Source organism: Centroberyx gerrardi, chromosome 2, assembly GCF_048128805.1.
Source record: "Centroberyx gerrardi isolate f3 chromosome 2, fCenGer3.hap1.cur.20231027, whole genome shotgun sequence".
Classification (NCBI taxonomy): domain Eukaryota; kingdom Metazoa; phylum Chordata; class Actinopteri; order Beryciformes; family Berycidae; genus Centroberyx; species Centroberyx gerrardi.
The window spans coordinates 13158104-13186076 of NC_135998.1; the positions used below are offsets into that span (position 1 = coordinate 13158104).

Genomic DNA, 27973 nt, shown 5'->3' on the forward strand with positions numbered 1-27973 from the left:
AACTTCAAAACCCATCAGAATCCAACGACAGGCCCAGGACTGATGCACAACGGAGTCACAACGGAGTAAAATGGAGGAAAGGAGGAGGAAAGGGAGGAAAGCCTCAATGTCGGCAAAGTTGGCACAAAACACGCTCGCCAATTAAACAGTTAACATTTTGGAGACAAACCAGTCAATATTAAAAAACTGGCCCAAATTCCAGTCTGCAAAAGTGGAAGTTAATCCTCATGCATGATCTCTTCATACAATTTTGCACCAGGGAGAGACAGCACTGCCATGCATAACACATTATCATAGCAGCTGATCTGGTGCAGACCTGAAGCAAAGTGGTTTCATCTCAGAAACTAGGCTACTCTGGGTGGGCGGGTGGGTGGGAGGGTGGGAGTGGTTTTTCGGATGGATGGGTGGGGGAGGAAGGGAGGGAGGGGATCCGCGGTGGGGATGGTTTTGTTTTGTTTTCATTATTGTTGTGTTTTTCTTTTCCGTTACTTTCTTTTCTTTGATGTATTGCTGATTCTGATAATTGATATCAAAATCAATAAAAATTTGATCGCAAAAAAGAAACTAGGCTACTCATCACAAAACCTACATTTTATCTCAGTGTTATAACAGCACTTTGGGTTTGTGTGTAATTTGGTACAAATAAACCTTACATGAAGTTAACAGTAGGCCATAACTTGTGACTTTTTCATTAAGGCCAATATAATAACGTTTGTGGTGCCAGGAAATAGGGGGAGGGGGAGCTCTCTGTTTCATATACTATAAGACTTATTGCACATTGAAATGCTTTTGGTCAGAAATAATTTAAAAAAAATGGATGCTGTAACAAAGTAGTTTTGTGGTTGCTGCTGTTTTATTTTGGAAATCAAGCAGCACAGTAGGCTACTACTTTGTGCTGCGGTGATGGAATCAGGCATCAGCCATGTAGGGCCTAATGGACTAAAAGTTAGACAAAGTGTGAAAATTAAACATAGGCTACAACATTACTCGCCTAATTATTCACATAGGAATGCCAAACAATAACATAGGCTAATAATTAAATAGGCCTACATCACTTTTACTATCAGTTGTTGACATGTTGTCCATGCTCTCCACTCCATAAGTGTCACATTTTGGCAGCTCACATATCATTGGAAATTCCCACTGTCACCGTCTTATTTACTATTATGAGGGTTGGGGTCAATACATGAATGAATTTATCAATTGAAATTCAACTGAGGAACTGGAATTGGAATTGGAAAAAAATCCACACATTTTTATTACACATAGTATTATACAGTATATTATCAATACTGAATATCATAAAATGTTAAAGTACCTGTCAGGTGGTAGCCTATTTGATGCATAACATGTAACCGTAATACATACATTATGACTGAATGTGTTTGATTTGTTTAAATTTATTTGATTCATAAATGTTTGAAGTGGAATTTAATGGAATTTAATGGAATTCAGTTCTGTTTTCCTGACATTGTTGAATTGGAATTTACCATGCATTCTCAATTCAATTCATGAATGGTCCCAACTCCCAACCCTGACTACTACCACCACCCCCACTGTCGGGTCATGCACGTGCGTTGAACTCGTAATTACAGTGTTTCCCACAGTACCTGAAGGCAGCATGTGATTGAGAGATTACCTGAAGAAACACGGGGAGGAGGTGCGGCTCTCGTGACGCTGTGGAAAAGCTGGTTTAGACACAGGTTTAGGTGAACAGTAGATATGTAGGCTAATGTAGCGGTTGCCAAAATGCAGTCCAGAGACCTCCAGTGGTCCGTGAGGAAGTTCCAGGGGGACTAGTTTAATTTCATATTTAGGCCTATGTCACTCACTAGATTCACACTAGAAAACAATGTGGTTTAAGGCATTGGCCCTATCAATTCAAGGGTCCTTGACATGAAAAGGTTTGTGTCTGGAGCAGCACTTTAACTAGGCTACTGTTTTAAAAGAAGAAAAGAAATCCGCTCCAAAAATAAGTTTTACAAATGTCATTCTTATGATGTACAGTTTGAAACATAATTTCATAATTTTAAATACCTATCTCCTCTTAAGACTCAATTGAAAAGTATTTTTTCATAAAGGTAATGGCTCATTAGTGAGCCTGCACCTTAACGAGCCAGCAGTAAGAAACTATATCTGTTGTCCTTTAGCTTCACTTTGGTGGTTGTAGGCCTAGATATTTAATGCTCGCTGAACAGTTGAGTGGAATTTCACGCTTATTATTTTCAATAGGTAGATTGTTATGATAGTAGCCTTGCACTGTCTGTTCTGCGAAACAGCCTTTAATAGAGCCAGCAGTGCAGCTGCTTGTTTAATGTTTGTTTGTTGCTCTTTTTAACTTTGGCAAAAACAATGCTGTAGCCAAAACATGTAGGCTATTATTATTATTAAATGTTGTTGTTGTCTGTTTCCATGGCTTTTCTTTTACCCATGAATATAAATGATTTATATTCGATTTATATGAACGCTCCACAGGAAGGAAGTAGGAAGTATAGATAAAAATGATTTAATTCTCCATCCATTTAGGTAAAACTCAAACTACAAAGAATGCCTAAGTGCATCTTACTCCTTAAAGCAACATGGGATGATAATGAAACAAGAATTTCTACAATCAAATCCTATGGTTGCTTTGGCCATTCATGAGACACTGCCACCTGCTGAAAGCGGTCTTGTTTGAGAGCACAAGTTCCACATTTGATGTCCTCAATCCAAAAATCCATGCTTGAGTGGTTGTGAACCAGTAAAAAACAAAACAAAACAGTGATTGTCAACACGAGGTCCAAGAGGATTAGGGCCTCATCAAATTATAACAATTACTAGACAGGGGTGTGGTTGGCTAGTGTGCCTAATTGGTCTTTGTAATTTAATATCCATGGTGACCAGAGGGACTATTGATCTCCATTGTGGTTGTCTCGTGCGGAAGAGGATTTGAATTATGAGATTAAAGTGAATTTAAATATTAAATTACAAAGACCAATTAGGCACACCAGGCAACCACACACCTGTCAAATAATTAAGTTATAATTTGAAAATATCTCCTCAAAAACACCATGCCAGTCAGACATACTGATTTTAGAAATAAAGTAGTTGATGTTATCTTGTATAGCTCAACAGGTAAAGCAGCACTAAAATTGGCCAGTTAGTTTGTTGCCCATTGTTGCCACCAGTGCTAAAAATACAAGGTAATGTAAAGTGCTTTGGACAAAAACATCCACCAAATTCCATAAATCTGATATTACTTTGGATTATATGTTTCCAGATACAGTAATAACAAAGACAGAAGGAGATTTGAAATCATGACTTGAAATTTATTGATGCGATTGCCTCAGCTCACAGTCGGCAAATAAATACTTCTCAGAGAGGACAGGAAAATGTGAAACAGAAACAGGACCCATGTCATGCATCCCTTTGGCACTTTTTGAGCTTCAGCTACTCATCAACAGAAACCTTCCAGAATAACTGATCACAATAATAAATAGCATGAAAAAAAAATAAATTAAAAAAAATTCCATTTCATCGTGTCCATGGTCCTTTTCTCTGTGTGAATAGTAATGATCTTACAGACCATGTACACAGTCTTGAGGTATACAGGTTGGCAATGCCTTGTACATACACACAAAAATAAAACAGACACGTCATGTTGGATTAAGACTTGAAATGAACTCAGTCAGCAGCATCAAAAAGAGGTCCACTGCACAAACGTAAAAGAAAGTATACTCTGGCACCGGAACACTGTTTTTCCTACACGAACATCGGCTCACATTCCCATGTAGTTCGATCATATAAACCCCATGTGCCACAAAAAACCCATGCAACTTAATTTAGTATTAGTGAGATTAAAGGAAATGAAAAAAATAACAATACAAAATACCTAACTGATTGCATGTAGAGTTATGCATCTTTCTGAATTGTTGCATATAGTTGTTACACATAATAATGCCCATGAAGTTCTCAGTCTGTGAAGAGTGTGTATGTGTGAGTGTGTGAGAGAGAGAGAGGGAGAAAGAGAGAGAGAGATACAGAGAGAGACACAGAGAGAGAGAGAGAGAGAGAGAGAGAGAGAGAGAGAGAGAGAGAGAGAGAGAGAGAGAGAGAGAGAGAGAGAGAGAGAGAGAGCATGTAAATCACGGTCTTGATAACAGAGCCAACAACACGTGTTCTGAAATGAATCCAATAATTTCAAAAAATACAATTCATATCGATTATATTTTGGAACCAATCTTTCAGGATCCAATTGGCCTTTCCAGTTTGACTGTTAGATTCATTTTGGATATATGTTTGGTACCTTGCTGTACTCTTACATGTGATGTTTGTTACAAAACATGATTCAAATTGGATTTTGCTATGTCTTGGAACTGACCCTAGAGGGTTTTTTTTATAGTACATTTCAACTTGAATATAAATGGATCATTATCACGCTATGCAAGTAGGATATTTATGATATTCTTTGCAATTAAAATTGTTGATGGCAACACACACACACACACACAGACACACACACACAAAGACAGGCTGTGGGTCGTCCCTGTAAGGAGTGGCCATAGAGGAACATACCCGTGCTCCAAAGTGCATAGCATTCTGGGACTGCAGACCAACCTAAGAGTACCAGCCTAATGCGTAGACCTGTGACATCACATCCAGAGCCAACGGGTGCAAACACATGCAGCCGTACACATTACTGCAGCTTTGGTAATTTCTGTAATGACTGAATGACTACATGGATATTTATGGGTTGAACAAGCGTCAAGTGTCCTTCAGGCCCATGGAACCCATTCAGAACCCATATAGAATAAAAAAAAATCCATGGGTGTCAATCTTAAAGTAAGACTTTTATTCTTCATTCCTGGAAAGGTGACTTTGTGAAGACAGTGATGTATTAGGTCAGTCGTGGTCTTGGGTGTTATAGTAATCACACACATAAAAACACAAACTAGTACAAACGCAGACACACACACACACACTTACACACACACACACACACTTCAACACAAAGTTCAAATTGCGCCAAATTGCATTCACTCTTGAAATTCCCTGAAGTAGCCTACCAGTACAAAATAAATAAAACTTGGTTTCCAAATTGGCCCCAATATACCCTTCATCTACTGACATTATATTACTGAGAAGTTAAGGTAACCAAAGCAAACAACTGGCCTGGTAAGAGTCCATTCAGCATCACTAGATATTAAACAGTACTTGTTGAAATGGAGCAAATTACCACCCACATTGCACAGCTGAGAGAACACCATGTTAGGCACCTCTTTTAACTACCGATTGATTTCTATACCTCCAACAGTCGAAAGGTGCAATCTAGACTAAAAACAAACTGCGTTGCATAAAAAAGTAACTAACCGAGTATGTTTCTGTTGCCTTTTTTCATAATTTCCTCTATGGCGAGGTCATTTTTAAACCCTATTTAATGCTCTATTTCATTATCACCATTCACTACCAAAAAAACAGTATGTGCCTACAACAGCAACACTACAGGCTAGGTTTAGGCAGCGCTAGCCCATCCATCTTAACCTATGCTTCATCCTTTTGTGTTTACTTAGCCTTCAATTACCCAGTTCAGTCTCATGAGATAAAAACCCTCATTTCAAGAGAGACCTGCACCACACAGAATAAAAAGGTCCAACACGACTGTCAGTCTACGAACTACAGAACCACCTTGAGGTTTGAAAGGACTGGAAGTGAGTGCGACTACCACACTGCTTGACTCTCCTCCACTGGCTGTTAACATGCAGGCAGGGTCAGTTATGGCTCCATCGAGGGCAGTGAGGGCTCTGAGGCACGTGCCATTTCGATACTGACGAAGGATCAGTGTTAGGAAGCTGCTGCCTTATTATCAGTGTGAGCGGATCACAGGAACTTGGCTGCTTTGGGATCAGCGATGGTCAAGGGTTCGTGTCTGGTCCACTATTAGAGTTTGGGCTTTGAGATGAATCCAGAGGGGAAAGCACAGCTGACGAGCATGGCTCAGTGCTGTCATTCTCCGACGCCGTTGTGCAGTACTGCTGCCGCGACTGCCGCTCTCCTCTGAGCTCTTCCTCCTCCTCCTCTTCCTCGAGGAGCACCTCTCCTTTCTCCAGGACAAACTCCAGGGTGGGCCCTCGCGCTGCACCCTCCTCCAGCTCGCCCTCCTCTGCTAGACGGAACTTGATGTTCATCCCGAGGGGCTTATCTGGACAATGAAGAGGAGAGCAGAGAATTACATGTGAGAGAGGCACTAAGGTTATGACAAAGTTCAAAACGAGGCAACAGTAACAGAGCAAATGCATACTGTAATACATCTTTTTGTTCTGTGATTGATTGTTGGTTAGTTATATCAAGGTAGGCTCATTCTTTGTAAAGTCTTTTGAGACATGCTTGTGATGAAGGGATATATGAATAAAATGAACTTGAAACATGTAAACATTCCCGTCAGTAACAAATATGTCACTTTGTTTTGAGCTGTAATTGCAGTTCCCCCTTGGGGAACTGCAATTACAGCTCACATGTCAGCTTCAGGAATGTCAACCAATCCATGTCTCTGTCTATTTATTTATTTCTCTCTCTGTAGAGGGGCTTATTAGAGACAACTAATGAGTGAAATCCTCACCATGTCCCAGCTGCCTCTCCTTGGGCAACAGCAGCACATCTACATTGTGATGTTCCTCCAGGGCAGCCGTGAGCACGGCTCCCTCGCGGCTGAACAGGAAGACCAAAGGCAGGCTGATGTCTGTGGTGGAGTCGCCGTCTCCGACCATCTGGAACAGCGGCGTCTCTTCGCTGTTGCTCCCCTCACGGTGGTCTGGGAAAGAGAAGAGGGCAAAGTTGGAATAATCAGAAACTGAGTTAATGACAATGACAAATAACTGGTCTGTTACTGCTCTCAGTGGTCTGGGGAAAAGGATAAGAAAAATCTGTAGAATACAGTTGCCTTAAGTTGATCAACATTTTGATCTGCAGATACTTTGCAAGAAATGCTAGATAAGATTCTAGTTTCATTTGTAATGGGCCCTTGTTAAGAGGTTTTGCAGGATGTTTGTGGATCTCTAGGAAACACGAGAGACCAAGTTCATAAAGGTAACAAATAAATGGTCTAGGACACAGCAAACTGATATCCTTGGTGGAATTGGCATTGCCATTTTGAACAGCGTTCTCTCCTCACTTTTACTGTCCTCAGCTTTGGGGGAAATAAAAATATTCCGCTACACTAGAAGAAATATAAATACGGGATTCTGACTTCTCTGTGTTTCTGCTGTTAAAATCAGAGAGAGGCATCGGAAACAGTGTTAAGTTTCTAATTCTTGTTTTACTTGTTCACCTGCACAGACCAATGACCTTCCAATCACAAGCCGCCTCTGTAACCTCTAGCCCTTGAGCGATAAAGATGCACTCTAACTGAACTGAATAAAATAGAAAAAACACCATGTCAACTGCAATCTACACTGCAAAAGTACACATGATGGTGACAGAATAATTCACATTTACTAGTTTAAAGTCACTGAAATTTTTTTTATACAAGATTTTGAAGTTCAGCTGTGATTTTTTTGGTTATCGTTTTTTCTAACCCAAATCGGGTGTGTTTAGCACTGCAGAGTAGGAAAGCACCTGTTCCACTAAAACATGATTTATCAAAGAAAATTGGGTTTCATGGCACATAGCAGTGACAGAATCTTTAATGAAGATTTTGACAAAAGAGATTACATCAGCTGGAACAGGGGTGTCTTGCTCTGAGACACATGCTGGTTTTGGCAGCTGCACAGAGCTCAATTATGCATGAGCAGTCTGAATGTGTGTTTGTGTACTGAGCTTTGACATGTAGAAAGAACGTCGGAGAGTCAGCGTGGACCTAGTTTCAGTTCCTGTGGTTCTCCTCACCTATGAAGATGACTCCTATGGCTCCAGCCTCCTGCAGCCTACGAGCCTTGCCAGCGAACATACAGTCCCCACGCAGTGCCAGGGCTATATGGCCTTTAAGATCCCCTGCATTATCTATGGGCCCACATGCTGTGTAGGGAGACGCCTTCACTATGCTGCCCTTCACCTGGGGGCACAAGAGAGTGTGTGTTAACAAAAGTGATTGTGTGGGTATGAGATGGAAGAGTGTGAGGCACATGTGTGTGAGGAGAGAGGGAGAAAGAGAGAGAGGGGGGAGAAAAATAGAAATGCATCATTTGCACAACAGAAACATTCCTTGTTTGGCAAACAGGAAACATTTGGAGTATTCTAGCAAAATCTAAACACTATTGGCAAGAGTAAATATGTTGACTTAACCTAAATAACCTAACAAATCTGCTAGCTGCCATGAATTAGTAAAGTTAGTAAATTAGTAAATTCACTTAGTAAATAAGTAAAAGGTCCCATCTACTCAAATCCACAGTTTGTGATTTTATAAAAGTTCCCAAACTCTAAAAATTCTGCTTTGCATGTTACTGTAATTAAAGACTTGTTTGATATAAAAGCAATGTGACTTGTTGGGATTTGATGCTTGATATATCATCATAACATAAGCAGCTCACCCCGTGCTCCTGCTTGGTAAGGTCCATTCCAAACTTGGCAGGTCCAGCAGTGAGGACTGTCCTGCCCAGAAATGGGGGGGATATGAGCTGGACAATGTGTGGCACCACCTCCTCCTCCTCCGGCGTCTGGCTCACCTCTGCCACCAGTTTGACCCGGTACACTCCTTTATGCTCCTAAAAGAAATAGCATATAGGAAATTGGAAGGAAAACAATAATGAATCCTCATGATTCAGTATTTTCTCATTTCTCATGGTTTTCTAAACCTATTTATCTTCTTTGACAATTTACTAATCCTAATATTGTTGAATCATGAAAATCTCTGAAAATATTATGATAGAATAGTTTTTCCCATATTGCCCACCCCTACAAGTTGCAAAGCTCAAGTAGTTAGCTAGCAAGAAAAGGCTTTCAGACAACCTTTTTTTTAAAATATCAGCATTATATGACTGCACAATCACTTGCTGCAAGATCTTCTGTGATTTTGATGGGGACCAATTGGCTGTTCTGACCCAATTCTACAGGGACACTTTATGTTTGAGAGGGTCGTTAAGACATTGGTGCAGCCTTGTGCAAGCCCTGCACTCCACTTAATTGACCACCAGTTTTGGTCAGCTGTAGATATGGATGTAGAAATACAGAAATAGATATAGAAATATAAAAAGCAGGCAGAGCTTCAAGTACCCTGTGACTTTCAGTTTCTCCAGCTGTGGCCTCGTTCAGCGGGGTGAGAGAAATGCCCATGCTTTTCAAGAACTCCACTGGCTCCATGCCATTGTCATGGAGTGGTAGTTCAATTTCCCTGTAAAACACACACACACACACACACACACACACACACACAAAGTCAAAACTCAAAGTGACTACGGCTCACACATTCTACCAGTCATTTCACTCTAAATCCAACAGCATCCTTGTGACTGGACACACACACCTGACAGGCAAGGAGTGGAAGGCCCGTCCCACCCCAGTGAGGTACTTGTAGCTGTCCCGGATGGTTTTGGCAAAGGAAGGGTTGTTGGGGAACAAAGTCTGGGTGCTGGGGCAGGAGTATGTGAACAGGTCTTCTTCTTGAGCAATGGGAACAGCCTCCTGGGGTCAAAATTGAAAAAGCACTTTAAGGGTTTGTTAGCATTTGTAGCTACTCATTATGTAACAACTGTGCTCTTCACATAATGCAATAAAGCAATAAAGTCATGAAAACTCAAAATGTAATTAAGTCTCCATAATGTAATAAAATGCAGAATACATAATGCTATAGCCTTTGTTCATAATGTAATACATAATGATATGTCCGTTATAACATTTAGTTGTAATAATCTAACATTAAATTGTGAAGTTAGTCAAAAAATTTTGGTTAATTATGTAAATAACTTAAAATATAAATAGTGTCAATATAAAAATATAAAAAATATCCCCAAAAAATCCCCCAAAATTGGCTTTTCATGTGTATTTGAAGCTTATATCAGCTGTATCAATCAGAATGAAAAATATCAATGTTATGTGTGTGACTGTGTGTGTGTGTGTGTGTGTGTGTGTGTATGTGTGTGAGTGTGTGTCCTCACTGTGTTGTTCCCCTGACATGGGGGCTGGGTGGTGGAGAGAGAGACGGGGAGAAGGTGTGCCTCTGTGGTGAAGATGTAGTCGTCGATATCGAAGGGCAGCTGGCTCTTCTCAGAGAACAGCAGGTACAGGTATTTAAACATCTCTGCCAGGAAGAACGAGTCCATCCTACACACACACAAACACACGCATACACATACACAGACACACACACACAGGTTAACAATTTCAAGCCACAAAATCTAGTTCCAAAATGTTATTATACAGTTTTTCAAGTTTCCATTACAACAACTATTTCATCAAGAAGGAAAAACTGTTTGCAACCCAAGTAACCCAAACATGTACCAGTCATCTTAAAAAAGCTTTGAACAGTTTTCGTCCTACACACTACCTGTCTTCGTGTGTCCCAGTGCGGACATCTTGCACGGCAGCAAACCCACAAGGCACCCTGGCATAGGCATTGAGCTTCTCCACAATGGACTGTCCCACTCTGAGGTAGTAGGGGTCGCCTGTGGCCTGTAGAGAGCAGCACATGATCCCACCCACACTTGTTACACGGTTCAGTCTCAGTAGCATAAAACCACTTGGTGCTCATAGTGGAACAGTGGGCCAGTTTCACAGACATGGTTCAGTCAGTTCCAAGACTAAGAAATTCAATTCAGTGGAGATCTTTAGACACTTTAGACACTTGAAACACTTTTAATAGTTTTATATTTTTTATCTTCATTGTTCTATAGCTTTATATTTATTTATATTGCCTTATATCTTTCCTGCACTGTTTTTATTTTTATTACGTTTCCTGTACTGTACATTGTTCTGCCAATTGCTGCTGTGACACCCGAGTTTCCCCTCAGGGATCAATAAAGTGCAATCTTAATCTTAATCTCAAATGAAAAATATTTCTTAAACTAAGGCTGTCAGTCAAGCAAACAAGACCCCCTTAATCAAAGATGATTTAAATCTCTCTTTTCACCAATTATAGCCACTCCAAGCTTGCACAGTATGACTAATTAATTGTTAAAAAACATTGGTGCACAGCTCACTTATCAGGGTTGATGTTCTCATCCAAGCAACAAACAAACATGACTCGCTAATGCAGGTAACCCAGTGAGAACAAAATCAGCCTTCTTATCCCTGACTAACCTTACCCATTTTTCAGGAATGGGGACTACGCTTCACTGATGTTTATGAAAGTCTCCAGTTAATTTTTTCACCTTATAGAGGTAGTAGGTGCTTTCTGCAAACTCTGGCCTCAGTGGGTGTTGGCCCCAGTGAACTCGAAACTCTGTGGTGAAAGCCTACAGGAAAGTGAACACATGAGAACCAGTTAGTGCCACTGGTTCCACCCAAACACATATTTTTTACTTTTGCTAACAGGTTTGATAAAAATATGACCAAAAAAACAAATGTATTTGTTGTTTTGTATAGGATTAGCATGATGTTACGAGTATTTTCTACCAGTATTACATATCTGAAACACTAATCAATGGCTATGACTGACATTTATTCATTCATGCTTTATTTTATAGGCATACATTATACATCGATATTACTATAAATATGCCGTAACTTAAAATGGGCTGAGTACTATAAATAGTAAATAGTGATGTTAGCCTACTTATATGCCATGAACTGGTGAATGCTGGACTTAAACTCACCCCTCGACCGCTTCCCCGCCCGTCCTAGCCAGCCCTCAGGCTCCACCACCCCCACAGCCCTGCTCTTCAATTCTCCCCCCTCGTCCCCCTCGCCCATGCCCCCCCTCTTCAACTCCCAGACGTCCTCCCCCTCCCTGCCCCCCTCGACCTTCATCCATCCTGGAGGCGCCAAGCACACTGTGTCACACCAGCGTTGCTGATATCAACACCGGAGAAGCAAACAACTGATGGCCTTGGGGTCCCTGCTACAGTGTAGCTGGTACTCATGAAATTTCCCATATCAAGCTGGGACCCAATACACGTATTGCTGGATCACAACCACCACCAAGAGTTTTTACGTCAGTGCCTGTAACTTTCCCCATTCCTGTTTTGACTAGCAGTAGAATAAGCAAGACGTACCCTCTCCATGCTGCAAACTTATCAAATTTGATAAGTGTGAAACAACTTGACAATTGGATATGTGTCCCTCATCATTCGGGTTTAGGCCCTGTCAAAACTTCAAAATTAGCTTTACTAAATGTTGGGTCACTAACAAACAAATCATTTTTAATTAATGATCTTATTGTTAATTTTAAACTTGATTTCATGTTTTTAACGGAAACTTGGTTAGATGAAAATAGCAATGCTACACTTATTGAAGCATGTCCTCCAAATTACAACTTCTATCAGTCAGTTAGACAGGGCAGACGAGGGGGTGGAATAGCCGCAATCTACTCAGATCAGTTTAACTGTACAAAGGTTGATCTAGGAGAGTTTTCGTCTTTTGAATATCTGGCCTTTGTCCTCAAGGCTGAAGCTCCAGTACTTATTTTAACACTCTATCGGCCACCTAGGCAACTACCATTTTTTCTCCCAGAATTCTCTGAATTGGCATCACTTATTATCACCAGATATGATAGAATAATTTTGAATGGTGATTTAAACATTCACATAAATAATATGTCTGATTCGAAGGCTATGGAATTCATCAACCTACTGGACAGTTTAGAACTAACTCAACATGTCACTGAGGCTACACACCAACATGGTAACACACTCGACCTGGTTGTGACGAAAGGGTTAACGATTGACAATGTATCAGTGTCTAATGTCTCTGTTTCCGACCACTACTGTGTATTCTTTGATGCTCATTTGATTGTAACCAGGAACATGAAAGAAATTGTTGCTCAAAAGCGGTTCCTAGATGCAACAGCAGAACTTGAGTTCTCAGAGCTTGTAAGAGAACTGGACTCATGTCATCTAAACTGCTCAGTACATGAAATGGTTGATGCTTTCAATAACAATCTGAGTAATACACTGAACAAAGTGGCCCCACTCAAGGTCAAAAAGAGGTTAAAGACGAGATGAAATGAAAAATGCCTTTTTAACCCTTTTAGATCACATCCCCGGTCATACTGTGCACCTATTTAACAATATATGCCAAAAAAAATACCAAAAATCAATGTCATTGTATTCTTATATCAAAATTCAATCATGTTTTCTTCCTGTAAAACAAAATATGCCGTGTGCTTACATAAGCATGCCCGTAACTAATTTCAACCAATAATATCATGACATCCACCCATCAATCAATCTTCAACTTTTAGCGCACAGAGCTAAGAGGCTAAGATTCATTAGTTAGCTAGCTAGCAACAGCATGGTACTTCGGTGTGTCTTCGGGTGTTATGACACACCCACTTTTCAACGTTCAAATCAAATTCCTCCCAACGTTATGTCCCGCCTGTCTTTCCTGTTTCACTCGGAAATACGTCACGATACAGAAGTTAGATACTCTCGAAATGCCGTTTCATCTCGACTTTAAGTGGCAAAATATCACCATGGATAAATAACTCTGTCCGTGAGCTCAAGAGAACATGTAGAGCAGCAAAAAGGAAGTGGAGAAAATCTAGACTTGAGGTCCATCGTAGCATTTATAAAGAATCCTTAACTGCATATAACAATGCTGTACGTGCTGCAAGAAAAGCCCATTTCTCAAAGATCATTACAGAGAGCGGGAGTGATCCTAGAATACTGTTTTCCACCATTGACCAACTGCTGAATCCTGCCCCTGTCTCACATTTTAAGCCAAGCCTCTGATGTGAGGAATTTGCTAACTTTTTTAAAAACAAAATCACAACTATCAGGGCTAGTATCGCTTCAGGTGCTGGTAATTTCAATAACCAACCTTGTAAAAGTCAAACATCCATGAGGGCATTTTCTAGTATTTCTGTTGCAGAACTTAATAAGATTATAATAGAGAGTAAATCTTCCACCTGCTCTCTTGACCCTGTCCCCACTACATTTTTTAAGAGGGTTTTCAATAGTGTTTCAAACTCTGCTCTGAAAATCATTAATACATCACTTGAGACTGGGGTTTTTCCTGATGCCTTTAAAACCGCTGTTGTGAAACCGCTGTTGAAGAAATCACATTTGGACTGTGGGGTCCTAAGTAACTACAGGCCCATATCAAACCTTCCTTTTTTAAGTAAGGTACTTGAAAAAGTGGTTTCTAACCAAATTAACAACTTTTTAAATGAAAACAACATTCTGGAGAAGTTTCAGTCAGGTTTCAGAGCCAACCACAGCACAGAAACTGCTCTCACCAAAATAGTCAATGATTTGCGACTTAGCACTAATGCCAACAGGGTCTCAGTTCTGGTTCTTTTGGACTTGAGTGCAGCATTTGACACCATCGACCACAATATTCTCATAGATCGTCTCGAGAACTGGGTTGGTCTCTCTGAATGTGTCCTAAACTGGTTCAGAACTTACATTACAGGGAGGAAATTTTTCATCTGTCTTGGAGATCATGTATCAGAGAAACATGATCTAACTTCTGGTGTTGCACAAGGAAGCTGTCTTGGTCCCCTGCTTTTCTCACTGTACATGCTTCCATTAGGTGATATTATCAGAGAACATAATGTCAATTTCCATAGCTATGCTGATGATACACAACTATACATTTCTGTAGAGCCAAATCATGCAGATGCCTTAAGCTCCCTCACTACTTGTCTATTGGCTATCAATGATTGGATGAACACAAATTTCTTAAAACTGAATGAAGATAAGACAGAAATACTTTTGGTCGGCCCCAAAGCCAAAAGAGAAGAACTCTCCACAAGACTTGGGAACCTGAATCCCTCGATCAAATCAGAAGTAACAAGCCTGGGTGTTATCTTAGATTCTGATCTAAGTTTTAATTCACATATAAACAAGGTGACCAGAACAGCATTCTTTCACCTTAGAAATATTGCCAAGGTGCGGCCCTTCCTAATCCAGAAAGATGCTGAAAAGCTAACTCACGCGTTTGTTACAAGTAGACTGGACTACTGCAATGCCCTTTTTACCGGCCTCCCAAAAAAGTCTATTGAGAGGCTTCAGCTTATCCAAAACTCTGCAGCTAGGCTTTTAACAAAAACAAGGAAGCGAGAGCATATCACTCCGGTTTTAGCTGCATTGCACTGGCTCCCAGTGTCCTTTAGAATTGATTTTAAAGTTCTTTTACTTGTATACAAAGCTCTTAATGGCTTAGGACCGGCCTACATTACAGAATCCCTGCTGTTCTACATTCCATCAAGAGCCCTCAGGTCTTCTACTGCTAGTACAAAACCCCACTCAAAAGAAGATTGGGGATGCAGCCTTTTTTAACTATGCTCCTAAACTGTGGAACACCCTCCCAAAGAATATTAGAGAGGCGGGCTCTGCATTTTCAAATTACTGCTAAAAACTTATCTTTTCAGCTTAGCTTTTAAGTAGCCTTCATTTTAACTGTTTCTGTTCAGGATCCCAACAGAGCTGACACGGGCAAGTACGAATTTTCATTGGTCTTGTCCGGGTAATGCTTACTTGCACAAGTGAACACTATATGTGGGGGGGACAGAGCTTTACCCTGTATGATTCTCATCCATCTGTGGATGGTGAGGTTTTTGACCAAGAGGAGAATCTATGATTCTCGTCTGCCTTAGGCAGTGAGATCTGACGTAAATATCGGATCAAGAGTAGAATCAGATGGATTCTCATCCATCTGTGGATGGTGAGGTTTTTGACCAAGAGGAGAATCTATGATTCTCGTCTGCCTGAGGCAGTGAGATCTGACGTAAATATCGGATCAAGAGTAGAATCAGGAAGGACAGGGGAAAAGTAAATTAAAGAAAAACATATGGGTTCACTCACAATGTGCATCTAAAAGTGGGAGTATTTGTTGTGTTCTTCTATCTTTCTATTTTACTTGATTTGATCCTTTTAATGCAATGCATCTTGCTTGTTCTTTTATATGAATTTTATCTTTTTATCTGTCTTTTATCTGCCTTTTATTGATGTAAAGCACTTTGAGCTGCATGTTGTGTATGAAAGGTGCTATACAAATAAAGGTTATTATTATTACTTATATGCCATTAAATGGAGCACTTTGAAGAAGGTCTGAGATTCTTTACCTCTGGTAGAAACTTGTGCTGTTTGGTGACTTGGTAGAGCATCTCATGGGTTTCAATGGCTGGTTTCAAATCTCCTCTCAAAACCTGTAGGTGAGGTTGACAAACAACATTCTACATAACAATACTCCAGTCTGAGTTTTACCACAAAGAGCAATTTCAATTATCAAGCATTCTGAGGATGAAGCCAATTGGCAGCAATTTAAACCACTTATAACGTAATAGATACTGTATGCTTATGACTCCTGCCTTTGAGTACTGCTATCAAGTAGCAAATGCACAACGTGATACTGATTTTGCCACTTTCACACTTAGTGATGCAAAAGCCGTTCCTCATACAAACTGGGTCCAAAACAAAGTGGTGCGCTAGAAGAGAATTGCACATGTATACAATTATAAATAGCTGTAATTCTTTGCTTGCAGTTTATGGTAGTATATTGTAATGGATGTGGCGTTCTGTACTCTGAGCACATCCAGGTTTATTCCCAATACACCTAAATTCATCAAAATTAAACACCTTTTTTCACAGGGCAATAATATTCACAATAAAAAAATACTGAATCCACAATTATACCCCAGGGTAGGATAGATACTTTCCATTGAATAATTTATAAATTAATCTATGGATTATATTTTATTATCTTTCTAATATCTGATTGCAAATCTGTCCATGGGCTACTTAGGGTATTGCATGCCATTTTCGCTTTTAGACCCTGATAAAAGCAATATAACTTAAATGTCAGTGCAAAATAACTGTCACAGCAAAAGTGTGCGACAATTTATTTTTCTATAGTTTATCACTGCAACTAATCTTCACCACTTTGTGTGTGCATTCTACTATTTTTTGATGGTGGTAATTGTGCTTAACCCACTGCCACTGACCTGCAGGCCGGGGAAGAAGGCAAGGAGGGAGTCCATCCAGCTGCGCACGCTCACAGTGGGGTTGTGCATGTGCACGTTGAGCAGCAGGGGGGGCTGGCTGATGTACTTCATAATGGCACTGTAGTGCTGTAGCATACAAACAGCGTGAAAAGCTAGCAAACAACAAAAAGTCTTCAACCCAATCAATCACTATGTAAACAAAGCCAGCGGTGGGCCAATGGTGTTGCAACAGGGAGCGCAATAAAGAAGGTGCAGGCTGCTTGCATACAGATTTATTTAGGGTAAAAAAGTGACTTACAATGTTGAACCTCTCCAGATAAACATTGTCTCCTAGCAGAATGTAGGCCTTCATCAGATACTCGTAGTACGAGTCGATACCAGCACCCACTCCACTGTCTACAAACACAGAGGTGAGAGGCAGCGAAGATATGAGCATCAGAAAAGGAGCAAGAGACTCAAAATTGCTCTCTGGTTTATCCATGGAGTCTGTGTGTGTGTGTGTGTGTGTGTGTGTGTGTGTGTGTGTGTGTGTGTGTGCGTGTGTGTGTGTGTGTTTCTAAGTAGCTCTGTATTCCATATCATGCTAATCCAATTTTAGAATGTTTCTGGTTCCAATTTTGTCTCCAGCCTTTGCCAAAGTTTTTTTTTTGTTGCAGAATTAGAATATGCGTGTGTGTGTGTGTGTGTGTGTGTGTGTTTTGGTTGCCTCACCCCTCCGGACCCAATCTCCATTATGGATATTGATGACCGTTCCCACCAAGTCACTTCCTCTCTGTCTCTTCTCCCAAAGGACGTCCAGGGCCTTCCTTGCATGTTCCTGAAAAAAAGAAAATCCCCATCATCATCATCATCGACATGATATGCTTTCATCATTCAACAACTGATATTAAAAGTGCATAGAAGGCTGTTCCCTTTCTTTGGCTTTTTTTCCTTGACCTTGCTCATTCTGGACCACCCGAACAAAACATACATCTACTCAGTTGTGTATTTCCAACCACAATCATCACCACACAGGCCATCTTGAACACTTGGACTGTTCGGTTACTTTGCTGTCATCACTGCCATCACCATGATATCTTTATTAGCCCACATTTTAACTCTGGATTAAGACAATTTTGCACTACCCATGTCTGAAATGTACTAGCTGTGGGCTCCCAAGCTTCCTAATCCCTAATAAAAAGGTTGATTGACACATTTATTCATCTGACTCGTCAAAATTAAAAATTAGATGATTATACAACCAATCCAGGCGGAGACAAGGAAAATGCATTTAAAAATAAGATACCATCAGGGACGACACAAACAAACCTTATTTCTGCTGTGGTTGCTTAATGTTTAGGGAGAAAGTAGAGACAGGTAATACCTCAAACACAGCTTCTCCAGATAGTCTGCTGAGGGCAGCAAACTCCAGGATCATGGTCCCCGCGCAGGCTGTACAGGTGTCCGATTCAGTGCCTGTGCGTGAGAGGGGGTTTAGGACCCCATACCGCAGGTTCACCTGGAAAACCAAAAATAAACAAATCAGTACAACTGGATGCCAAAACAAAGGACTAACAATGAACTAAGAAATAGAAACACCCATTTAATTCCCTTGCTCCTGTCTTACCCATGCACTATCTGAAAAACTAACACAATTCTGACAGTATCTCCACTGACTGCTCTATCTTCATATAAAGAAAAAACCACACTGATATTTTACGATGAAATAAGGCGTACCCTGGGGTAGGGAAGGCCACTTGTGGTGTTAAAGGCAGGCAGTAATCGATGGCCCAGCTCTTTGGCCATGTGTAGGAGCTCGTCTCCATACCACTGCATCCTCTCCCCACGCTGACGGAGCAGGTCAGCCATTACATGCGCCCCCAAAAGGCCCCTGGGGGAGGATTAAGGAAGGGAAGGAGAGAAAGAGATGGGTTTAAAAAAAAAATAGAAAAGAAAGAAAGGAAAAAAAGATAAAGGACAACTTGAGACTAGGGTGAGTCTTGTTAGTTACAATACAATAACAGTTCTGTCCAATAACAGTAATAAGCGGTACTGAAGTGAACTAACTCTGCATGCTGACGAAGAATTATCAAAAACATTCCACTCCAGTCAGATATGTCATTACATAGACTAATCTGTTTTTAAAAATTAGGTTAAAAGAACATAAAACAGTAAATGTGCAGAAGACATGTTGCATACCCCAGGACTCTGATGTTGGTCTCGAACACAGACACGACCACATCGTTGTCCAGGCGCACGTCCCTCACAGTCTTCCTCACTGCATCCTCAAACTCATCCAGCTTGTTTAACACCTGCTCACACAGACAAGCAGGCAGGAACAAATCAATGTACTTACACTAGTGCTGAAACAATTAGTTGATTAATCAACTGTCAGAAAATGAATTGATTATACTGTTGATAATCAATTAATCGTTTTAGTAACTTATAAAGTGAAAGTACCAAATATTTGCTGGTTACAGCTTCACAAATGCTAAGATTTGCTTGCTTTTCTCCATTTCATATCACCACAAAATTAGTACTTTAGGGTTTTTTTTGTAAGTAAACAATTTCAAAACATTATTAATCGATAATGAAAATAATCGAAATCGAAAATAATCGAATCGAAAATAATAAGACTTCTTTACTAACAATCACTCTATTTACTCACTAAGGCTCTAGCAGGCATATGCTTGTGAAACACGGTCTAACTGTGTGTGGACATGCATCAAGACCAACGGACAGGTGTATAAAGCTGCTGCTTTGTTTGATATCATCACCCATTAAACGGTGAAGGGTGTCCTAACGTCAATATTTGCTCAAATATTCTAAGCACGTCCCAAAACATCATGTGCACAGTTCAATGAGGGACGGGCCAGAAGGACTAGATGACCTCAAACCCCAGAGGAAACCACCTTTAAGCACGTGATCCATTCCTAGCCATGCAAAACAGGGTCAAAGCAAGTACTCACCACCAGGGTGTCGAGGGTGTCAATCAGTGTGAGAGAAAACCTAGAGCACAGAAAAAAGGTGATGAGAGTCTGTGGCAGAGCATGGTGGACCTGGTTTCCTATCTTTTTTCTGATCCAATTTTAATAGGCAATGAACTACCAGCTGTTAAATAACAAATCTGTTGCATTTCCAGTGAAATTACATTACACAACATGTGGGGTAAAAATTGATGTACCGCATTATGTATACATGCTCTAATGACTTCTTTGTAAATTTCATTGACTTGAATTAGCATCTAATCCTTGAATCACAGAAAAACTAGGGCATCTCTCCCAAGCCAAATCACATCTGTCTAATTGGAACAGAGCAGAGCATAACAAATCCAACGGGGTTCTGAGTCCTTGTCTGCTTTGAAGACACACTATCCTTTTCAAAGAGCTGAAATTACATAAACATCACCCTTTCTAACATATTTGCTGACATAAAAATAAACTACGGGCATGCATAGTGACATGGTAATATTTTTTATTTTCTATTTTGTCACCTCCTTTGCAACTTACAGCTCTACTTTGCTCCAATATGTGGAGCAATACAAACATGAAGCTTTCACAGCTTGTGTGCCAATGCAATTTCAAAACTCATGGCAATCAAGCTCGAGAGTTTGTTTTTTTTGTTATTTTAATACATTTAAGGCTGATTTATTTGATATTATACCGTGGAGACTAGGGATGCACCGATCCGATACTGATATCGGATATCGGTCCGATACTGACTCAAATAGCTGGATCGGGTATCGGTGACAATGGGGCCGATCTATTCAATTCAATTCTATGTTTATGTCTACGTGCGCATACTACGTCATGCGTCAGCAGCGCGCCGGTAGACCCGGCCATTTGCCTTCGGTCCGTCCGGTGGCTCCTCCGGTCCAGCAGCTCCGGAGGATCCCGGAGGATCCCGCCTGCCGCGCGCAGCGTCTCCCGCACTGAATTCTCGCTCGTGGGGCGCGAGCCTCCCGCAGCTAGCATCCAGGCTAACAAGCTAACCTGGCGCCCAACCCTCATAACAGAGCCGGGGTCGGGGTGAGCTGACCGGGGGTCGGGGTGAGCTGACCGGGGGTCGGTGCTGATGCTCGGTAGTTAAAAACACACCTGCATGAATACTTTGTCTCGGTTATATGTTTAAACTCTCCCGGGTCACCGCGCGGCCGAGCAGGCTGCCATTTAACCTGTGAGGTAAAGTAGTTTTCCACCAATTATACAATCGGCGCGTCCAGCCAGACTCCATTCATAAATCCAAGGTTTACGGGGACTCGGCTGTAGGTCAACGTTGTTTCCTGCCACAACACGATTTAAAGCGTTTTCCGTGTTCGTCAGGTACTGCTGCTCCATTCGGCTGACACATAGTCAGACTAACATACCTTGATTTTTTTTCTGAGGGCTGTTTCATAAAGCAAGATTACCAGTTAAGCCAGAGTTATTTCAGTAATTTAGGCTTATTCTGCATATTTTGAATGTTTTGTTTTTACCAAGTTACTTGTTTATACTACTTGTGTGAATTGTGATTTAATTTATCAAGTTTGTTTGCACTAGTTTGTGACTTAATTGTGATTTAATGTTTACATTTTGTTCTCATTTGATGCAGTTGTATTGTTTTATACTGGAATTTTAATTCCTGACCAATTTGTTGCTGCATTTAAAAGGTTTACACTTGAATTGTAATTCCTGTTAATTTTGAAGATGTTTTACCAAGTTGCTGGAGCACGATTATTTATTATTTTAATAATAAATAACAATTGAGTACATTTATATCTATGTATTTATTTGTTACATTTTGTTTTACAAAGTTAGGAAAGCAATGTTAAAGTCAAGAATGATCCCAGTCTCTTCCACACAGTGAGGCATAGCCTACAGTTTATTAATTAAACACTGGTATCGGATCGGTACTCGGTATCGGCCGATACCCAAAGCCCAGTTATCGGTATCGGTATCTGGACTGAAAAAGTCGGATCGGTGCATCCCTAGTGGAGACTGACAGGAAACATGAGAGAAGATCAACCCAGAGTTTCATCACAGCAGTTAAGATGTTCTAAAATAAAGATAAGTTAAAATACGAAAACAATAAGACACAATCCAAGCCCATTCACAGTGGAGAGTGAATCCTGAAAGCAGGTTAAGGATAGTCTGATGTCAGACCCAATAATTTAGTCAGATTCAGCAATTGAATATGTTCTGTGAACATGGGGCAGAAATTACTTTTTATCTTCAGCAAGTCAGTGGTAAAAAAAAATATTGAGCCTTAAGCACAGCTCTATAGTAGAATTGCATAGATATTACACTTTAAAAAGTAAACGGCTGTGAAGTGAACTCACTGATATTTTCATTTATCATTACCAACATGGTTTAGAAATAGCCTAAATGGTTAATTTGCTTTAGGGAATGAAAACCATGTGACGCAGATCTAAACAGGGACAGACCTCACTGGATCCTTCTAGATTTCAGATGTAGGTAGATGGCGAACTTACTTCCCCAAGGAGTCATCGATGTCACCTCTGTTGGGCTCCAGGCCGCGGACTCTCCCCCTGCAGCTCAGAGGCATCAGCTCGTCTGCTGGGTAGGCATATTTCTGCAGCACAAACATGGGACAGACACTGTCAGTCTACTGAGAAGTTCCTCAATAAGCAGGAGGGGGAAAAAAAACATGAAACATCTGTTTCATGTTTTCAGAGGACTGATGTATTCAAATGTCATTATAATAAGATTTTTTATTAGACAATTGCCAGCAGGTCAGAGGGCTTTTGTAAAGAGACAGAAGTCTTCAACCCCTAAGAAAACAACTTTTAGGAAAAAAAACATTAGGCTATTGGAGGCCATTCTGAATCTGTAAAAAGGAAAAGGGACTAGCGTTACACATCCAAATCCCTTCTACAAGAAAAATCTATAAAAAGTGTTAAGAACAAAAAACACTTGGGGTGGGTGGCAAGGAAAACCTTTTAAATGTGGAAAAGTATTATTCTATCACATGTAAGTGACTCACTGGACACTTGACCTACGGCTACCAAAAATCACAAGACTCAAAAGACAACAACTGACTGCATTTACTTGTTGACATCACTTAATCCAGTGGTTTGGTTGAAAACCAGCAGGACTCTGGGTCCTGAGGACCAGGATTGAGAGCTACTGACTTAGTGAAGTGGACAAACACATGCAGAAAGAATGTTATGCGTTCCAACCAAGGAAAGTTGTAGGTTTAAGCATTTATATGGCTATTAGCTGCTGATATTCTCCTGAATATGAATGGATTATCATGGGTTTATACCACCCCTTTCACAGCAAACAAAATTAATTCAGAATGGGCTAATCTCTCCTTTCCTCTGTCTGCATATCCATCTCTGCTGCTAAATCAACCTTTCAACTCCACTCTCGCCTCAGAAACAGCTAAAATTGATCTCCGCCGGCATGGCTACCATCAGCCTTGACTCTTTAACTTCCTCCAGACCAACTCTACAGCTGATCTGCTCCCTTTCTTGACTACCATCATCAATTTCTTACTGACATCTGGCTGTGTACCATCTACCTTCAAGTCTGCAAGAGTTACTCCTCTTCTCAATAAGCCTACACTTGTCTCATTTAACGTCAAAAACTGCAGACCTGTATTGCGCCTTTCATTTCTATCAGACACATTGGAACATGCTGCCTCTAACCAACTTTCTTGTCTCTTTCACAGAAAAGCTTGTTTCTCCCTGCCCAGTCTGGCTTTACTTCTACTAAGACTGCAATCTTTGTTGTTACTGAAGAACTACACATGGCAAGATCTGCTTCTCTCTCCCTAAGGCCTTCTTCTTTCTAGACCTGCCCACTGCATTAGACACTTTGAACCACTAGATGCTTCTTGATGACCTGGAGGTCTCTGAGTGTACACTCGCAGGGTTCACCAGGTAGGTACCAGGTAGGTACCTGTCTGGACAAACTCATTAGGTATAATGGAGGGGTCCCACATGTGTCCTCTCCACTGAGGTTCCCCAGGGCTTCTTCCTGGGCCCTCCTTCTCTTATATCTCTACACTAGATGCCTTGGCTCTTTAATCACATCCCAAAATTATCCTGCCATTGCTATGCTGACAACACAGAGTTCTTCCTATAATTTTCTTCCTCTGGCATTCAGGTTAAATATAATTTACTTGGAAGTATGTAAAGCTCTACAGTGAAGTAAGTGAAGAAGTTCTGAACACAATCAATTGTCATGATGGCAAAAATTAGGAAAAACCAAGGTTGAAAATATCCGGAATTATCCTTTAAGGCATGCATCTATGTTTGCCTGTCCACTGCCTCATCACACCACTGACAACACCAGAGTGAATACAATCTAGAGCGCCAACAAACGCAGAATGATTCAATTCAAGCAACTGCTGTACCAGACCAACACTGCAGCCACAACCAAATCCTGCAAGTCTGCATTCTACATGATCATTAACCTTAATCATTTTCCTTTTTTTTGGCTTGCGTGCCATTATTTATACCCTTTCAGACTATCAGACATTAGCTAGCCTCAGACAGGATATGGCTGCATTGTTGATACTGAAACATTAAAGTTTATCATTGGATGGGAAATAGAACATTATAGTTCCAAAGTGAAATGCAGTTTCTGAGATAACTTTATACCTTTTTAAACATTTAACCCCAAAATCCTCTTTTAAAATAAATAAATAAATAACACCACACAAGCATCAAGTAACATTCAAAGATTCAGATTACGTGGATAACTTTTGATAAAAAAAAAAAAAAAAAAGCCAGATAAAACCTTTTAATACCAAACTCACGTTTTGTAAATGTAAATGTAGTGATAAGAAATAATCAAAGTGGTTTGCTGTTACTGTAAGATCTTACCATGTAACTGCCGTAAGCGTGATCAAACATCTCAACAATCTGGTCCCTACAACAACAACAAAAGGTAGAGACAAACTGATTAAATTAGATAATAACGACATAACACAAAAGTGGTAATGCTTTGTCATGGTGTTGTGAAAGCTCTCACACTTGCACTCACTCGTAGACAAACACACAGAGACACGTTTACATGTTTGTCTACATCACCTGATATCAGTCTTCTCCTCCGGTGTCATAGTCTGGCTCTCTTGACAACTTGCCCAGCCAAGAAGACTGGTGAGCAGTAGAGACTTAAGCATCATTCCAATGCCAGGAGGGTGGCCCACTTCCCAGCAAAGCTTATTTCCTATTCTCCTCATGTAATCTCACCTCAGGTTAAGCTTTAACGGATAAACAAAACCCTGTCCTTTGCCCAGCGCCCACGCAAAATCAAACAGTCCAGCAAGCACAGTTCTCCTCCTTTAAAACCCTGATCCTCATTTTGGGTTCCGCACCAAAGAGTTAATTGTTGAGATGTGGCTAACGTTTGCTGACGTTAGCTGCCTCCCAGCACCGCTTCCATATCCCCGCCACAGCGGCTGTGCTGTAGTTGAGCAGCCTTGTTAGGACCACCACATCCCCATTGAGCACTTCAGGTGACCGCTGTCTTTGTAAACAAAAGATGCAGCCAGCTAGAGCTGAGTCTTGCGAGGAAAAATAAGTCTGCGAAGCACTGTTTGAAGAAAGGTTTGGCAGACCTAACGGCGCACTTCTTGTTGCTGAAATCAATAATCCGAGTGAGGCGAATATTCTTGTATTTACCAAACTAATGGCACAGTGAAGAAGTTTGCTATATGGCTAACGCTGGCTAACCAACACAGACGGAGCAGGGAGGATCCCTACCGTTAGCTAGCTAACAAGTTGCTAGTTCGCCGTAAGCTTATTATCAAGGCGAGTTAGCTAGCTAACTTAGCATATTTAGAAAAAGGCAGCTAGGCTAAAACAACGTCTCCATCTAAATATTCAGGGTTCACCTGCTATGCCCGCTGTCTAACTATTAGACAATTAAATCATCGATGACACGTAGGTAAATATCACCACCGTAGTCCCCTGACGTCGTGTGCCGAGCTGTCAACGAAGAGTCAGGATTTTTTTCAGCTGTACGGACCATAGACCGTACAGACAGCTAACACACTTCCGGGGGGGTCACCAAAGAAAGGGACTATACGTCACTGGGTGGGTGGAGTCAGTCCTGTCCTGAACAGCAAGTTAATCCACGCATTTTGTGAAATAAGGACTGGGTGATGTGATGGAGCAGGGGGAAAAACGATATCCCTAATTTTAAATTGGGAGCAAATTTGTCTATTGTCTAGTTTTCTCAACAACAACAACAACAACAACAACAACAACAACAACAACAAAGGATAGTAGTCCACTCACATTTAATACTTTTTTAGGTGCACTCATGGCTCCTGGGGTCAGAAACTGAACCACTGGATTATCTGTAGACAGTTTAATTTCAAAATGTCATCAAAGAGTTGTTTGTGTCTCTTTGTGTGTCTCTGGAATAATAGGTTAAAATGAAAGATGAGCTGAAACAGCTAAGTAACATGACCCATTTACCTGGGTCACAGTGGAAGTGGGAAAGACTGCCAACAAGTCACCACCATGCTTGCATATTTTACATGATTGAGTAATTTACCCCACTTCACTGACTGGCTGCAAGATATTCTGTCCATCTCTACATATGCTGCCAGTAAACAGCATAGATGACAATAATCAGTTTAAAATGCAAGCATGACCATTACACATGATAATAATGAATTAGCAGTTTATTTGAAAGTGATCTCAGCTTTTGGCTCCATAGTTGATCAGCTTCCTTAATCTGCTTTATGAGCAGTACAGTGACATTGGGCTAGTTTGCTTGAAAGTCTACGCAATTGAACTGTTAGCAAACAGTTTTTGTATTACATACATACATAGAAACAAAGTGTTTCATTATAAAATGTGTGAGTGTCTATCTAAAATAATCAATGAAAAAAGTTGATTTAATATATAAACATATTATTTAAACATTTGTCAAAATAGCTGTGTGAAACAGGACAAACGGTTTGTATAGTTATGAGTCAACATTCAAATTCAGTAACATAGGATTTAACATTTCAACATTTCCAGTAAGGACATCACCTCTCAGTTTACACAAGGCGGCCTGAATCCTTGGAATTTTATCCAGGAAGTTTTTATCTGGGCTTCATAACCAGGCCTTGTCTGGATAGAGAGACTCTTTTGTTGTTTTTCTATACAGGAGTATAGGCCTAAAGGAAGGAGTGTACAAAGGGAGGTTTGACTGGTTGTTCAAGGTTTAAGGTTTCCAGTCAGCTATCAGGCTTTATCTTCCATTGAATTGGATGTCAACTGGATGTCAGACCACTGCTATAGCGCTACTGTCTGGACTATTTGCCCCATAATTTAGTGAGTGTCGTTTGGCATGGGACTGGAACTACGTGCCTAGTTTCAAGCATGGGAAGACAGTTAAAGAAAGAAAGAAAGAATAAAACATACAAATACAAGAGGGACTGGCAGCAGAGCTGGCAACAGAGCTGTGCGCCAAAATTTGGCACACTGCTCCAGTCCCATGCTAAAGTATAAGTATGGGGCAAATAGTCTAGATCAGAGCCATTGAGAGAAATCTCTCTCAATGGCTCTGGTCCAGATGAGTCCAGACTTATTCACACACAAACACACATACCTTACAGTGTTAAATTATGTGTATCTGTGCTGTATACTGATTGGCATGTTACCTTATGTGTAATTTCAGTCAGTAGTTTGTTACAGATCAGAGCTAAAAGTTGCCTGATTTCTCTCTGCTGGTCCTGTCTTGGGCTGCCCCTTGTAGTCATGGTGGCATAGCTGTCTGTCTGCTGCTGCTGGGCAGGGTGGGCGCAGGGGGTCTGTGGTCTTGGAGAAGGGTGGGGTCCTAGAGGAGCCTGGGGGTGGGAACAGAGTTTAGGGACATGATCTGGGTGCTGTCATGCTGTCTCTCTCCCTATCCAAGGCAACACCTTTAAGGGCTTTAGCAAAGACCCTGACTGCATTCCTGTGGAGGTCTACGTGGTCATACAGATGGTGATGGTGGATGTCTCTGTAGTGGACTAGGTGAACACTGGAGAGTG

General features: G+C 40.8%; 1 protein-coding gene across 1 annotated transcript; it reads right to left on the reverse strand.

Annotated features, from left to right (window-relative positions):
* Positions 1-3300: 3300 nt before the first annotated feature.
* Positions 3301-25913, reverse strand: LOC139911172 (ER degradation-enhancing alpha-mannosidase-like protein 3). Its single transcript, XM_078285877.1, has 20 exons — positions 25029-25913; positions 24822-24867; positions 22461-22561; positions 19960-19999; positions 19190-19302; positions 18728-18881; positions 18375-18509; positions 17723-17828; positions 17310-17407; positions 17012-17137; positions 16133-16216; positions 11277-11360; positions 10454-10578; positions 10065-10230; positions 9434-9591; positions 9184-9301; positions 8502-8675; positions 7861-8026; positions 6596-6787; positions 3301-6178 (listed from the first exon to the last, which is right to left on the reverse strand). Exons 1-20 carry the CDS (start codon positions 25178-25180, stop codon positions 5892-5894), a joined length of 2625 nt encoding a protein of 874 aa, XP_078142003.1. The 5' UTR covers positions 25181-25913; the 3' UTR covers positions 3301-5891.
* Positions 25914-27973: the final 2060 nt, after the last annotated feature.

Coding starts and splice junctions, on each gene's coding strand:
- LOC139911172 (XM_078285877.1), bottom strand. CDS start 25,180: ATGAGGAGAATAGGAAATAAGCTTTGCTGGGAAGTGGGCCACCCTCCT. Junction 24,868..25,028: donor GAGGAGAAGACTGATATCAG/GTGATGTAGACA, acceptor TTGTTGTTGTAG/GGACCAGATTGTTGAGATGT. Junction 18,882..19,189: donor ACCAACATCAGAGTCCTGGG/GTATGCAACATG, acceptor ATCCTCCCCCAG/GGGCCTTTTGGGGGCGCATG.